At 43.9% G+C, this 13,651-nt stretch overlaps 1 protein-coding gene across 1 annotated transcript in view; it reads left to right on the top strand.

The window, feature by feature from the left end:
• The window catches only part of LOC309328647 (NAD(P) transhydrogenase, mitochondrial-like), a 77,842-nt gene that overhangs the window by 62,372 nt on the left and 1,819 nt on the right, over positions 1-13,651 (top strand). The window contains exons 17-20 of the mRNA XM_081838811.1: positions 1,036-1,215; positions 3,040-3,199; positions 7,828-7,909; positions 10,485-10,603. Coding sequence (XP_081694937.1) covers positions 1,036-1,215; positions 3,040-3,199; positions 7,828-7,909; positions 10,485-10,603 — 541 coding nt within the window. The remainder of the gene's footprint in view (positions 1-1,035; positions 1,216-3,039; positions 3,200-7,827; positions 7,910-10,484; positions 10,604-13,651) is intronic.

Here is a 13,651-nt window from a genome sequence, read left to right as displayed (position 1 = left end):
CACTGTCCTGTGAAGGAGTCAATGGTTTTTTGGGAAGGACAGTAAGATGGGCAGATCAGAAGAGTCCTTATTGGCACTTCTAGATATTTAATTGAACTGTTTTCCATTCCAATTGCCAATGCAAGGCATATATGGCTTTCGCCATAGAAATGAAACAAAGCACCTGTAGAGTGGACTGTTCAGAGTCAACCTTCACTTTAATTACTTAAAGTACTTCTTCTTCTTCTTCTTCTTCTTCAATCACTCGTAGCTGAGTAAGATTGTCTTCCATAAACACAGTCTTAACAGTGAGTCCGTAAGTGACTGTGGAGGCCAATTCTGGATCCACACGTCCTTCCACAGTGGGGACATAGGTTTCCAGGCAGGGGTTTGCCAAGCGTGCCTTCCTCTTAGCACATTTCCCCCTTTCACCCAAATTTCAAGCGTCTTCAAAGCCCACTGAAGACATTGGTTCCTGGGCGGGAGTTGATCACATTGTGGATTTGCCAAGCATGCCTTCCTCTTAGCACGTTTCTCCCTTGCGTTCTGTTTTCGAGTGTCTTCAAAGTCCATGACACCTTGGGTAAAGGCTGTTCTCCAATTGGAGAGCTCACATGCCAGTGTTTCCCAATTGTTGGTGTTTATACTACAGTTTTTTAGAATTGCCTTGAGAAAGTCTTTAAACCTCTTTTGTTGACCACCAGCATTACGCTTTCCATATTTAAGTTCGGAATAGAGTAGTTGCTCTGGAAGATGATAATCAGGCATCCGCAAAACATGACCAGTCCAACGAAGTTGATGTTGAAGAATCATTGCTTTGACACTGGCGATCTTTGCTTCTTCCAGTACACTGGCATTAATTTTACTTAAAGTGCAGGCCATGTATGACCGCAGTCTTTGTTTAATGTCTATGCTTCACAAATCCTGCTGATTAAATTTCCATTTTTTCCCTCCCTGCTCCTTTTCTTTCTGATGCGGACCTTATACACTCTTGCTGTTACTTAAACCTGACCTACGTTGGGTTCGCCTTCCCTTTTTGGCACATGAAAATGGCAGGGAGTAACCCTGACGGCAGCTATTGGTGGAGCGGATATGCCTGTGGTGATCACTGTACTCAACAGCTACTCTGGCTGGGCCTTGTGCGCAGAGGGGTTTCTTCTGGACAACAACCTGATGACCATTGTTGGAGCCTTGATTGGTTCTTCCGGAGCTATCCTGTCTTACATCATGTGTGTGGTAAGTAGGGGCAGGGGGAAAATTTGAATCAGTTCTCCTTTGAAGGTGAATGTGTCTAATTTGCGCTTTCCAACCAGAGAACTGAAGCACAGCCAACCTGTGGAACTCACACTTCTCCAAATTTTGCCACACAGTTCTCCAGCCAAGTACAAAAATGCATATCTACTAGGGTGAAATGTGCATAAGAATGCACATCATGATTATATATATATATATATATATATATGCATTACAGTAGAGGAATTTGCTTTGTGAAATTTTGTATATTGGGCAAAACTGCATGCAGATGTGTATATTAGGAGAAATCTGCAGTAGAATGCCAGTGAATTTTCATGAACTTTTTTTTTTAAAAAAAGTGAGAATTTGTTTTCCTTCAAAAAAAATGCAAACTGATTTGGGAATGCAGAGAACTGAACTTAAGATTGGAAAGGCGAAAAACTGAGAGAAACCAAAATATACAAGATTCACTGATCCCCAGTATAAGATGAGTATAGGCACCCTGTGGTTGGTGTGTTTTCATTTTTCATTTAGCAAGGCAATAATTTCATGGCTACCCCACTTTATCTAGTAGCTGGAGCAACCCACCCAAATGGGCAGGGTATAAATAATAAAATTATCAGCATCGCCACCATCATTAAGTCACTAGGTGTCAGCTGCCACATCATCAATGTCCTTGTGAGGAAAGAGTACTGGACATATATGCTGGGTTTGTTTGTCTGTTGTTTTGCAACTTTAAAAAATCATTGGCAAATATACACGTTGAGGAGGGAAAACAGGCCAACCTCTCTCCCTGTCATATACAGTGGTACCTCGGGTTAAGAACTTAATTCTTTCTGGAGGTCTGTTCTTAACCTGAAACTGTTCTTAACCTGAAGCACCACTTTAGCTAATGGGGCCTCCTGCTGCTGCCGTGCTGCCGGAGCCCAATTTCTGTTCTCATCCTGAAGCAAAGTTCTTAACCTGAGGTACTATTTCTGGGTTAGCGGAGTCTGTAACCTGAAGCGTCTGTAACCCGAGGTACCACTGTACACACACAACCTGACAGGACACGTCTCAGTCTCCACCTTGGATGATAAAGATGTATCTAGCCTTGCTAGCTCTACAAAGACAATCAGTCAGCAGTACCCATTAAAGGAAAAACAGGGAACCTGTGGCCCTCCGAATGTTGCTGTAGTACAACTCTCCTCATCCCTCACAATTGGCCATGCTGGCTGAGCTTGATGGGAATTGGAGTCCAACGACACAGGCTTCCCACCCCTACATTATAGGAACAGGTTTAGGCACTGCTTTTTTATTTAAAAAAATGTTTAGGGGAACTCTCATTTCCCTATTCCTATTGAAATACTGCCCCCCAATGAGGCCAAACTTAGATTCACAAAATGTTTAGGGGTATGCGTACCCCTTGCATCCCCCAGAAAAAAATGCACTGGGTTTAGGTGTTAACAAAACAGACTGTGCAGTTATAGTGTGTAACAGTGGTTTGGTTTACTTTCCTTATCTATGAATAAGAATTATGAGTAAATACCTAACCATAGTTGATCACAAACCAGGATATGAAACCATGAGTTTGAAAGCAATGGGTTGTATCCAACTAAATTCTACTCAAGGATAGAACCATTAAAATTAATAGACCTCAGTTAGTCCTGTCCATACTCTAATGTGGATACAATCTCCTGGCTTTAATTAACCATGTTTAAGCATTCAGTAAAGCAATGGTTAATGTAGTTTTACTACCTCTCCATTCACCCCAGGTGGCAAGCAGATATCCCAAGTGGTTTTGGTTAGACCTGACATTTGCTAATATATGTCTAATGGTTTGTCCAGGCCATGAACCGATCTTTGCCAAATGTCATTTTGGGTGGATACGGTACAACATCAACAGCTGGAGGAAAACCCATGGAAATAGTTGGAACACACACTGAAGTTGGAATCGATCAAACTGTTGACATGATCAAGGAAGCTAATTCGATCATCATTACACCTGGTAAGAGTTCGACAATGCTTTATTAAATTGTTTAGTAGTTATGCACATGGGCCATGAAAACGTTATTATTCAGGTTCTTGTTCTACTGTTATCTGTGCAGTTCCCAAATATCCATATTTATTTTCCCAGTTAACAATTAACTTTTCACTATATGGAGTGCAAAGGTAAGCAATCTCTAATTACCTACTTGTTAAGGCAAATGCTGTTAGTCACATCAGTCTCTGCTGACATCTGTGCCTCAGCTGAAATGATTAGAAGACCATATGAGGTGAGGTTGGTTGGGCCACTTAGTGGTCAAGGCTGAGAACTGAACTTCAGTTGTGTGCTGAGACAAACAAACAATTTGACCTGGAATGAGTCTGTACCTCAGAAAAGTGCGCAATATCACTGACCAGAAATGTCCTTTTCTAAAACAGTGGGAAGGAGACTTGGAGAAATTTCTGAAACTGAAAGCTGATTCAGGATGTAAGAAGGCTACATTTTCCTTTCTACCCTTTGTTCATTGCATGCAGCACTGTTTCCATTCCACCAGAGTTCATCTTCTGCTAAAACTGCATTACTTGTCTTGCTGTCTGCGCTGGCAAAATGATTTAACTTATGTAATTTACGTAAGAAATTACATTGTCATTCTATTATTCCACATTATTCGTTTCACTGAAAACAAAAAATAATGCAATTTGGGGGACGTGGATGCAATTGATTATGTATCGTTTGCAGACTAAAAACAACAAAATCATATATCGATGTTATTAGCTGGATTGATTTCTGTTCCAGAGAGGGGACAAATAAGCCAACATTGGCAATTTCTGCTCCCATTTCTGTTTTTTGTCAGAATTCTCTGGCATCCCAGTTCTATCAGATTCTAGATGGAGAAGGTTTAGACAGGGGTGGAGGAAGGGGTGTGTGGTGGGTGCAGGCCGCCCCAGGTGTCACCACTCAGGGGGGTGACAAAATGCTGGGCAGCACTCACCACGGGGCCTTCAGCGCGCCCAGGCCACACGTCTCTCAGTGGCTTGAGCATGCGCAGATTCCACATTGCCCAACGGTCTGCCTGCTGCCTTCCCCCCAGCTGTAGGGAGACTGGGAGAAGGCAGGCAGATTCTGGAGGCCCTGCCCCATCCCGCCCCTATGGGTGGCTTGCCCCACTACTGGGTGCACCACACCAGGCGCCCGAGTGGCTTCCTCCACCACTGGGTTCAGAAGCAAACCAGAGTTGAGCTTCTCATCTTTCTCCAGCTTAGCAAAAAAAGCAGGAATGGAGCTTCAAGTTCAGGAGCTTCAAGAGGAGAATGGGTTTTTCTATTTTGTCTTCAAGAAGCCATCTGTCCTCCTGGGCAAGACAGAGCAGGTGAGGAAAAGTCAGGATGGTGCCAAAGTCATCTTCACTCTTCTGACGCCAGCTTCTTTTCTGTGTGGCAGAGCTTGAAGGGCATAAATGACACCTGGAGTTGCTTCATTTAGTGACTTGAACATGCATTCTGTCTGGAATAGACTAATAGCTCTTCTGTGGCCCTTCTTCTTCATTATTACAGGGCTGGGAAGCATAATGACTCCAGGGGGGTTGATGCTATTCTGATTTTTTCTGTCCATTTCCAAGCTACATTATTTGACCATGAGACACTGTACCACGTGGTCTTTGAATTCTCCAGAAAAGCATTCCTCCTCTTATTTTTTATAGGAAACCAGAAAAATATGTCCTACTGGATGAGCCTGAGTTCATAGCAAAAAAGAAACAAACCAAAAAGAAGATGCAAGTCACTGATCTCATTGACAGGGAAAATTCCCCTGCTAGGGGCATTGAGTTGTTTGCAGGAGCATTCAATTAAACCAGCTGGTGGTCTTGGCAGGACAGCTTCAGCCTGGATGCTTGAGCCAGGCCTATCTCTTCTTGGGCTCTAATAGTTCAAACCTCTTGCAGGAACAGAAAATGAACATGTCTAAGTCCATTATTCCCCATCTAAACATACTGCTTTTGAGGGAGGTGGGATGAGAGAGAATGAATTTAATACTTCAGAGATGTTTTTTCAGTAATGCTTTAAAATAGGGTTACCAGACGTCCTCATTTCCTGGGGACAGTCCCCGGACTTGCAAATAAGTCCCCGGACAAATTCCGTCCCTGGAATGTCCCCGGATTTCATCTAATGTCCCCGGGAAACGCATCAGCGGCAGTCTCTCAACAGCCCGGAGCAGTTGGCTCTGGCTGGCTTCAGGAGATGCTCAGAAGTCCCCATATGATGGTGGTGCAGGGGCTCTAAGATGCAGCTGCCGGGCTGCCTCCACCTTCCCTGACCCCAGAAACTAAGCTGTGAAGGGAGGCTTCATGCTGCCTATCGGAGCTTGCGTGCAAGTAGGAGGGGGCAGGGATCTCTCAGTTAGGCAACGGGAAGCCTCGCTTCCCAGCTGAGGGATCCCTGCCCTCTCCTGCTTGCACACAAGTAGGAATGGGATTGGGGCTGCTCTGATGAGAAGGGAGGCATCGCGCTGCCCGAGCCTCGCCGCCGTCGCTGCCGCTGTTGGCCCTCCTCCGCCTTCCATGCCTGACCCAACGCTCACTGCTTCCCCACCACCACTGTTATGTACTGAAGTTCTCACCCTGGGCCAGCAGGGGAATACTGTAGATACTTATGCAAATGAAGGATCGAAAAGTGACGTTCGGTGATTGGATAGTTTTGTATGCAAATGAAGGATCAAAAAGTGACATTCAGTGATTGGATAGTTTTAGAATGTTGCAACAGTTACAATTGTTCTGTAGCTCTATATAAGCAGGCTGACTGAGCTCCTCAGTTAGTCCTGTTCCAGCTTACAAAATAAAGAGCTGCTTTGGAGAAATCGCTGTGTCGTCTGCTATGTCAACCCACAACTTAACAACCACCACCACCACCACCGAAGAACCAACAACTCAGGGGCTGCCCAGGCTCATGGAGAAAGGAGATAGACGCCTCAGAGGAAGGGGAAACGTGGTGGTTGAGGTCAAGGCGGCGGCCACCCGTCTGCCACCGCCATCGCTGCAGCATCAAAGACCTGAATGTGTGTTTATTTATTTATTTATTTATTTATTTAATCAACCAACCAATCAATCAATCAATCAATCAGTCCCCGGATTCATTGAAAAAAATCTGGTAACCTTACTTTAAAGTATATATTTTACATGCTTGGAGTGCTCAGATATTTCCTCCTGGTCATAATACCAAAATTCCTCTCCCTCAAGAGATGGTAGAACTTTGTGCAATGAAAGTTTGTAGGGGAAAACTTCATCTGGAACTAAAGACTGAGTTCTGAATTCAACACTGCTGAGTGTTTGGAGGGTTGGGAATCCTCTGGTTGTTTCCTAGTAGGGTTTTGGCAGTGGGTTGTATTGGATTTCTTTATGCTACCCCCACCTCCATTTGCTCCTAAATGTCTGCCTTAATTTTCATACCGTTGGGTTGATGTTCTATGATTGTTACATACTCTGGTAAGACTTTTTGCTTATAGATGGGCCACTGTGGACCCCTGGTATATATTTGCAGCCAGATAAAAGGGCCCCAGAATCTTTGTTTAAATCTAGGGCTGGTGATGGTGGTCAGAGTAGCTGGGGGCCTGGAACCTCCTAGCGCTGCTGGCTTTCACAGTTGTCTTCTCTGAGCATGCAAACAGCGACCAGAATAACTAGAGATGGAGCAGCATTTTCCCATTTCCCCCCAAAAGGGGGACCCAGACTTGGCCCTGTGTCAGTGGGGGTGGGCCCAGCTTTTGCCCAACGATAGTAATTTATTATTTATAATAAATTACTCTGGGCGCCCACTCTGGGCGGCTTCCAACAGAATATTAAAATACAATAGTCTATTAAACATTAAAAGCTTCCCTAAACAGGGCTGCCTTCAGATGTCTTCTAAAAGTCTGGTAGTTGTTGTTCTCTTTGACATCTGGTGGGAGGGCGTTCCACAAGGCGGGTGCCACTACCAAGAAGGCCCTCTGCCTGGTTCCCTGTAACTTGGCTTCTCGCAGCGAGGGAACCACCAGAAGGCCCTCAGCGCTGGACCTCAGTGTCCGGGCAGAACGATGGGGGTGGAGACGCTCCTTCAGGATGGCATGTTCTGGTGCTTGGCCTGCCAGGTGACGAGGGAACACACTGAAACTATATTGCCTAAAGTGTTCCAAACCTAAAGCTTTCCACTACTTACTGGGACAGTGTGCAGTTAAATTTACTGCCCCTGAATATGACACAGACTGTGCAAGACATGCCAGCTACTCTCTTTGACAGAATAGCATAAATAACAAAAAGGGGAGGACCATTTTTTTTGTCCCATGAGTTTTTAAAGTTGCACCACAGGAAAAGACAGCAAATGAAGAGAGATGAGTGTTAAAGGGATAAATGTGAACATGCACTTTGATATGTGCTGCATACACAACCAAACATTTAAAGCACATCTATTTCCCCCCGAGAGAATTCTGGGAACTGTAGTTTATTGAGGGTGCTAGGAACTACAGCTCTGTGGGAGGCTAAACTACAGTTCCCTGGATTCTTTGGGGAAGCCATATGCTTTGAATGTCGGTGTGTATGCTGCCTTAGATTTGATTGGGAATTAAGACCTGGGAGATATTAAGCAAGTGCTTAAGCTCTGATTTCTTTTCTCTCGTCATTATAGGTTGGGGCCTTTGTGCAGCCAAAGCTCAGTATCCTATTGCTGACATGGTAAAGATGCTTAATGAACAAGGGAAGAAAGTCAGGCAAGTGTGATCAATATGCTGGTATAAACAGGTTATATTACTAATAAGTAAATTAGCTTTAGTCCCCGGAGATCTGTTGTGATCTGCAACCATTAACTCTACAGTAACAGCTTTGATGGCGCTCTTATGGAGTGAGATAATTCTTTAAAAAGATGACCATGCTATGTGGAGGCATATCATAAGACCTGTTTGTATCTACCCTTCATCCATGAGAAATGGCTGGCCGTTTCTTTTCCTTCTGTCTTCATTCACCTCCTTTCATTTCTCTCCTCAATTACTGGGTCCTGCTAACGAGAAACTTCACAAAACTCGAACTCATAGCTAACAGCAGCAGTTGTTTTTTGTGGTGGGGAATGAGTTGCTTGTACAGTGGTACCTCGGTTTAAGAACACTCCTGTTTATGAATGATTCTGTTTACGAATTCCGCAAAACTGAAAGTAGTTTTCCAGTTTGCGAACTTTACCTCGGTCTAAAACGGAAACTGAGTGGTGGAAGGGCACCAGCGGCAGGAGGCCTCATTAGGGAAAGCACAGAACAGATTGGGTTTAAGAACAGACTTCAGGAACGGATTAAGTTCGTAAACCCAAGTACCACTGTACAGTACTCATGTTGTGGGTGCCAGCACAAAATGGCTGCCCATGGCATAAAAAAAAAAGTGACTGTACTCTGTGAGTACCATCACAAAAGGCCACTGGTTAACAGAACAGAACAAACTGCTTTGCTAGTTCAAAAGGTTATAAAGAGTCAGTCCAGTGTATTTGGAGAGCAATTTTATGATGAGCCACATCTACTGAAAGCCCTGTCTTCCTGTCTTCTTTTGCACTGGACCACTCTGGTCGTGCAGCCATGAATGGCATGGAGCATCTACACATTAAAAATTGTGGCAACATTTGCCCATTTTCTCCTCTGCACCCTATTGTGCTCTGCCACCACAACAAATAGCAACATGTTCCTTGTTCATTATTTATTTATTTATTTATTTATTTATCACCTTTATAGACTGCCTTTCTGCCAAGGTATTTTACGCTTCCTTAGGCTGCCGGAAGTCTACATTTCCCTCCATCTCAGAACACTGCCGTTCCTCCCCTAGGAATACAGAAAGCTGCCTTAAACAGAATCAGACCAAGTTTCATGATTGTTATCACATCTAGTTGGGCTGTTTGAGTTCTGGACATGGATGAGGGACATGTGGATATGGAACTCTGCTTAGGTATGAATCTTGGTAGGAGTAATTTAGCCAATAATAATAATAATGATGATAATAATAATAATTTTTTATTATTTATACCCCTACCATCTGTCTGGGTTTCCCCAGCCACTCTGGACGGCTCCCAACAGAATATTAAAAACACGATAAAACATCAAACATTAAAAACTTCCCTAAACATGGTTGCCTTGAGATGTCTTCTAAAAGTCCGATAGTTGTTTATTTCCTTGACATCCGCTGGGGAGGGCATTCCACAGGGCGGGCGCCACTACTGAGAAGGCCCCCTGCCTGGTCCCCTGTAACCTGTCTCCTGGGGGTGGAGATGCTCCTTCAGGTATACTGGGCCAAGGCCGTTTAGGGCTTTAAAGGTCAGCACCAACACTTTGAATTGTGCTCAGAAACGTACTGGGAGCCAATGCAGATCTCTCAGGACCGGTGTTATGTGGTCCTGGCAGCCTCTCCCAGTCACCAACCTAGCTGCCGCATTCTGGATTAGTTGTAGTTTCCGGGTCACCTTCAAAGGTAGCCCCACGTAGAGCGCATTGCAGTAGTCCAAGCAGGATATAACTAGAGCATGCACCACTCTGGCGAGACAGTCCGTGGGCAGGTAGGGTCTCAGCCTGCGTACCAGGTGGAGCTGGTAGACAGCTGCCCTGGACACTGAATTGACCTGTGCCTCTATGGACATCTGTGAGTCCAAAATGACTCCCAGGCTGCGCACCTGGTCCTTCAGTTGCCCCATTCAGAACCAGGGACTAATTAAACTCTCTTTCCTTAGTGTACCTCACAGATATTAGCAGAGTGACTGAAATAGATCGGACCAGAGTCCAGAGAGAAAAGAAACTGATCCTAATTTACTCAGCGTGAGCTGAATAAAAGCAGCACATAATATGAGGATAAATAAACAGAGAACTTTTTTCTTTCATAGGGCACATAGGGTAAAAACTGATTAAGAAGTACTTTTCCCTCCTACACTTGCAATTGTGAAAACTCAGCTGACACTTTCTTACTGACACTTAACTCCCAACTAACTACAGCCTCCAGCCAATTGGAATTTGCTGTCATTCCGACCAATAACAGACCTAACTCCTTAAGACTCTCGCTGAATAGTCCCTGCTATTGCACTTCTCACAATAGGTTCCGACCATCTGTTTCAAGCTGAGAACAGTGCTCACCCATTGAAACTGCCTTTCACAAATGCCTTTGCTACCCATCACTCTCTCCTTAGTGGTTCAATCAGGAGGTAGGCAAGCCTGGAGCTGGCCTGCCGCCGCCTGCGTAGCATTGCTAACATCTATCAGTTTCTTTTTATTAGTTCAGCATGTCTTGGACGCAATGTGGCCATTCCTTTTCTCTCTTTGTTTCCAGGTTTGGCATCCATCCGGTGGCAGGCCGTATGCCAGGGCAGCTGAACGTTCTGTTAGCAGAAGCCGGTGTCCCTTATGATGTTGTGCTGGAAATGGACGAGATAAATGAAGATTTCCCAGGTAAAGAATGAGGGTGGAGAGAGAGAGAAATAAATAACAGCTTATCTTTTATTTAAACCATGCTGAGAAAGTTAGTTGTATTGTGTGCTTTTGCAATTAGGCCAAAGAAAGACTCTCCTCCCTGGAAGAGAGGGGAGTGGTTGTGGGCGGGAGCCCGAGCTCCGCCCCGTAGCAGGGGGCAGTAGCCCCCTGCCTCCCCCACTCACCTGGCTGGCGCCCACGCCCATCGGCAGGCACCCAACCAGGTGCCACCGAGGGGCGTGTTCAGCAGCCTATGTGCTGCGGCGCCAGCCCCTCCTCGGCCTCATTCTCCTCTCCGTCGTCTCATCGCGATTCACCCACCCTCCACTCCCTTCAAGCTCAGGGTCTTAGTTCCTTGACCTTGCTATGGACCTTAGGTTGGTCGCCCTGGTTGTCCAGGGGGCCTGGTAGGAATTTTTCCATTTGGCATTAGGCTTTTTGGTTTTTTCGCCTACCTCATAGCAATCGCCACAACTTTCGTGGTATTGGTGGGTAGGTTAGGCATTGGAATAATGTGTTGTGGTGTGTCGAAGAGCTAGGTGTGGCCATCGCCTATGCCTTCAATTTTTGGGTATTCCGTTAAAGGAATCCGGCGGTCGTGTACTCTGTCCGATGCCTGCTTGGTGGGAGGCCATGGCACGAACCTCGGTGACATCAGGGGAGAGCCTATAGTTAGATTAGCATCAACAGGCTCCACCTACTGGTGAATAAACCCCCTTGTTTTAGACATCCAATGCCTAAGCCAATACCTTATCACTGCTGTAATCAATAAAGTTGTGGCCTTTTCTTGCCCATTAACCTTATATCACGTGTCCTTGTGTATTCATTCCACATTGCGGGGGTCGGGTCCTCGAACCACAATAATCATGCTGTCTCAAGTGCTATTTGCCCTTGTCTCCTATCCTCCTCTGACTTTTCCCATAGAAGCTCTCCAGGTATCAACTTTAGCTGAGCCCCATAGCAATCTTTTTTTTTTAAAAAAAAAAATATTTTCCATACATAAACATAACAGAAGAAAAAGCCAACAATAATAAAGAAAAAAGAATTAAACGAAAAAAGAAAAAAGAAAAAAGAACATAAAATACATCAAATCACCACAAAAACTGAAACTTAATTAATTACTCAAAATCCATCTTCATAAACATATTACTTGACTTCCTCAAATCTCTTCCATCTGAGTTTCTTAGTAATTATATATAGCAGTTTCCAATATCATTATTTCATAAAACAATATCACAGTCATAACCATATTTCCTAACTTTTCTTATCGTACATTTTCTTATTTGTTTATTTAATCCCAATTTAATCCTAGGCCTAATCGATTCTTTCAAGTGATTACATATCTTTAATATTACAATATTTATTCAAATAGTCTTTAAATTTCTTCCAGTCTTCTTGGTATTCCTCTTCTTTCTGGTAATGGATTCTCCCGGTGAGATCAGCCAGCTCCATAAACTCCCTCATCTTTATCTGCCATTCTTCTACCGTTGGTAGTTCTTGTGTTTTCCATTTTTTGGCTAGTAAAATCCGTGCAGCAGTTGTGGCATACAAAAATACTTTAACATCTTTTTTGGGCAGTTCAGAACCTGTTATTCCAAGGAGAAAGGCCTCTGGTTTCTTCATAAAAGTATATTTCATCATTTTTTTTAATTCATTATAATTTTTTTCCCAGAAGTCTTTAACCTTGGAGCAAGTCCACCACATATGAGAGAAAGTACCTTCTTTTTCTTTACATTTCCAACATGAATTATCACAATTGTGGTAGATCTTCGCCAATTTAACGGGGTTAAGTACCATCTATACATCATTTTCATAACATGAGCCCCATAGCAATCTGCACCAGCTACACACCTGAAGCCTACACCCTAGGTGTACTACTATTTGTTCAAACCTCTCTCAGTGGCTTTGGGCCATCATATTGCGAGCATCAGATTTGCAGAGGGCTATTCTGGAAAGCGGTTCTGCTTGTGTAGCATACTTTCTCAGCTGACTTCAGAGGTGGTCTGCTTCCCCATACTTTCTCTTCTAGAATGAGCCGAGAGATGCAAGAGCCTTTTGATGTTGCATTGGGGAGGTCAAGTTTTATAGCGTGATGCTGCTGGACAAGAATTAAATGATCAAGCTAACAATGCATCTATGAATCAGCAGCTTACAGCTGTCAAGCTGGTGCTCCAGCAAGTCTCCTGCGTAAAATCTCTTTAAGCAATGAAAGAAGCAGAACGCTTGTGGGAATCAGAAGGCAGCCAAAAAGAGAACGGAAAATGAATTTCAAAAAGGAGCTCGGAAGTAATCTCAAGCCTCCGTCTTAAAAATCTGTGCTTTGAAATGAAAGTGTCCCCCCACCAAAATCCAGATGCTCATAAATTATAATTTAAATTATATAAATTAATCTTACCCTTCCTATTTCATTAAAAGGCTGCTACTTTTGTATTCCAAAACTGATCTAGGTAAACCATCTGGGCCACTCGCATCATATGAAAAGTAACTTTTCGAATCAAGTTGTAAATATTGAATCTCACACTTCTTAACACCGTTCTTGAGTTCAGCTAATTGAGAAGATTGCCCATTGCTTCTTTGGAAGAGGGCATGGCATTAAGTCATGAGTATTCCTTTGTAATAATTTTCAGCTGTCAATCAGAGTTCATTGTTGGTCCTTCAGTGAAGGGACTTAACCCTGTGAAATTGGCTAGGCCACTGTGGTAGAGACTACTATCCCTCCTGCATCATACAGATGGCATAATGTATGACCCAGGCACTCAGCAGAAGGGACAAATTGTGTCAATTTTTTCCTGTTTGTCTGAGGAAGAGAAATAACAAACATAAGACTCAAGTGCGATTGAGCATCAGCATGGAGTGCCTAAGTCTTCTGTTACAGCTGATGACACACAGCTCTACTTCTCCTTTACATCTGCAAGTGTTCTAGATTCAGGTAGGTAGCCATGTTGGTCTGATGCAGTTGAAATAAATTTTAAAAAATAAAAAATTGTCCAGTAGCACCCTAGAGACCAACTAAGTTTGTTCTGGGTA

This window comes from Podarcis erhardii (assembly GCF_964252035.2).
Source record: "Podarcis erhardii genome assembly, chromosome: 14".
Classification (NCBI taxonomy): domain Eukaryota; kingdom Metazoa; phylum Chordata; class Lepidosauria; order Squamata; family Lacertidae; genus Podarcis; species Podarcis erhardii.
This window is presented reverse-complemented; position numbering and strand designations above follow the sequence as displayed.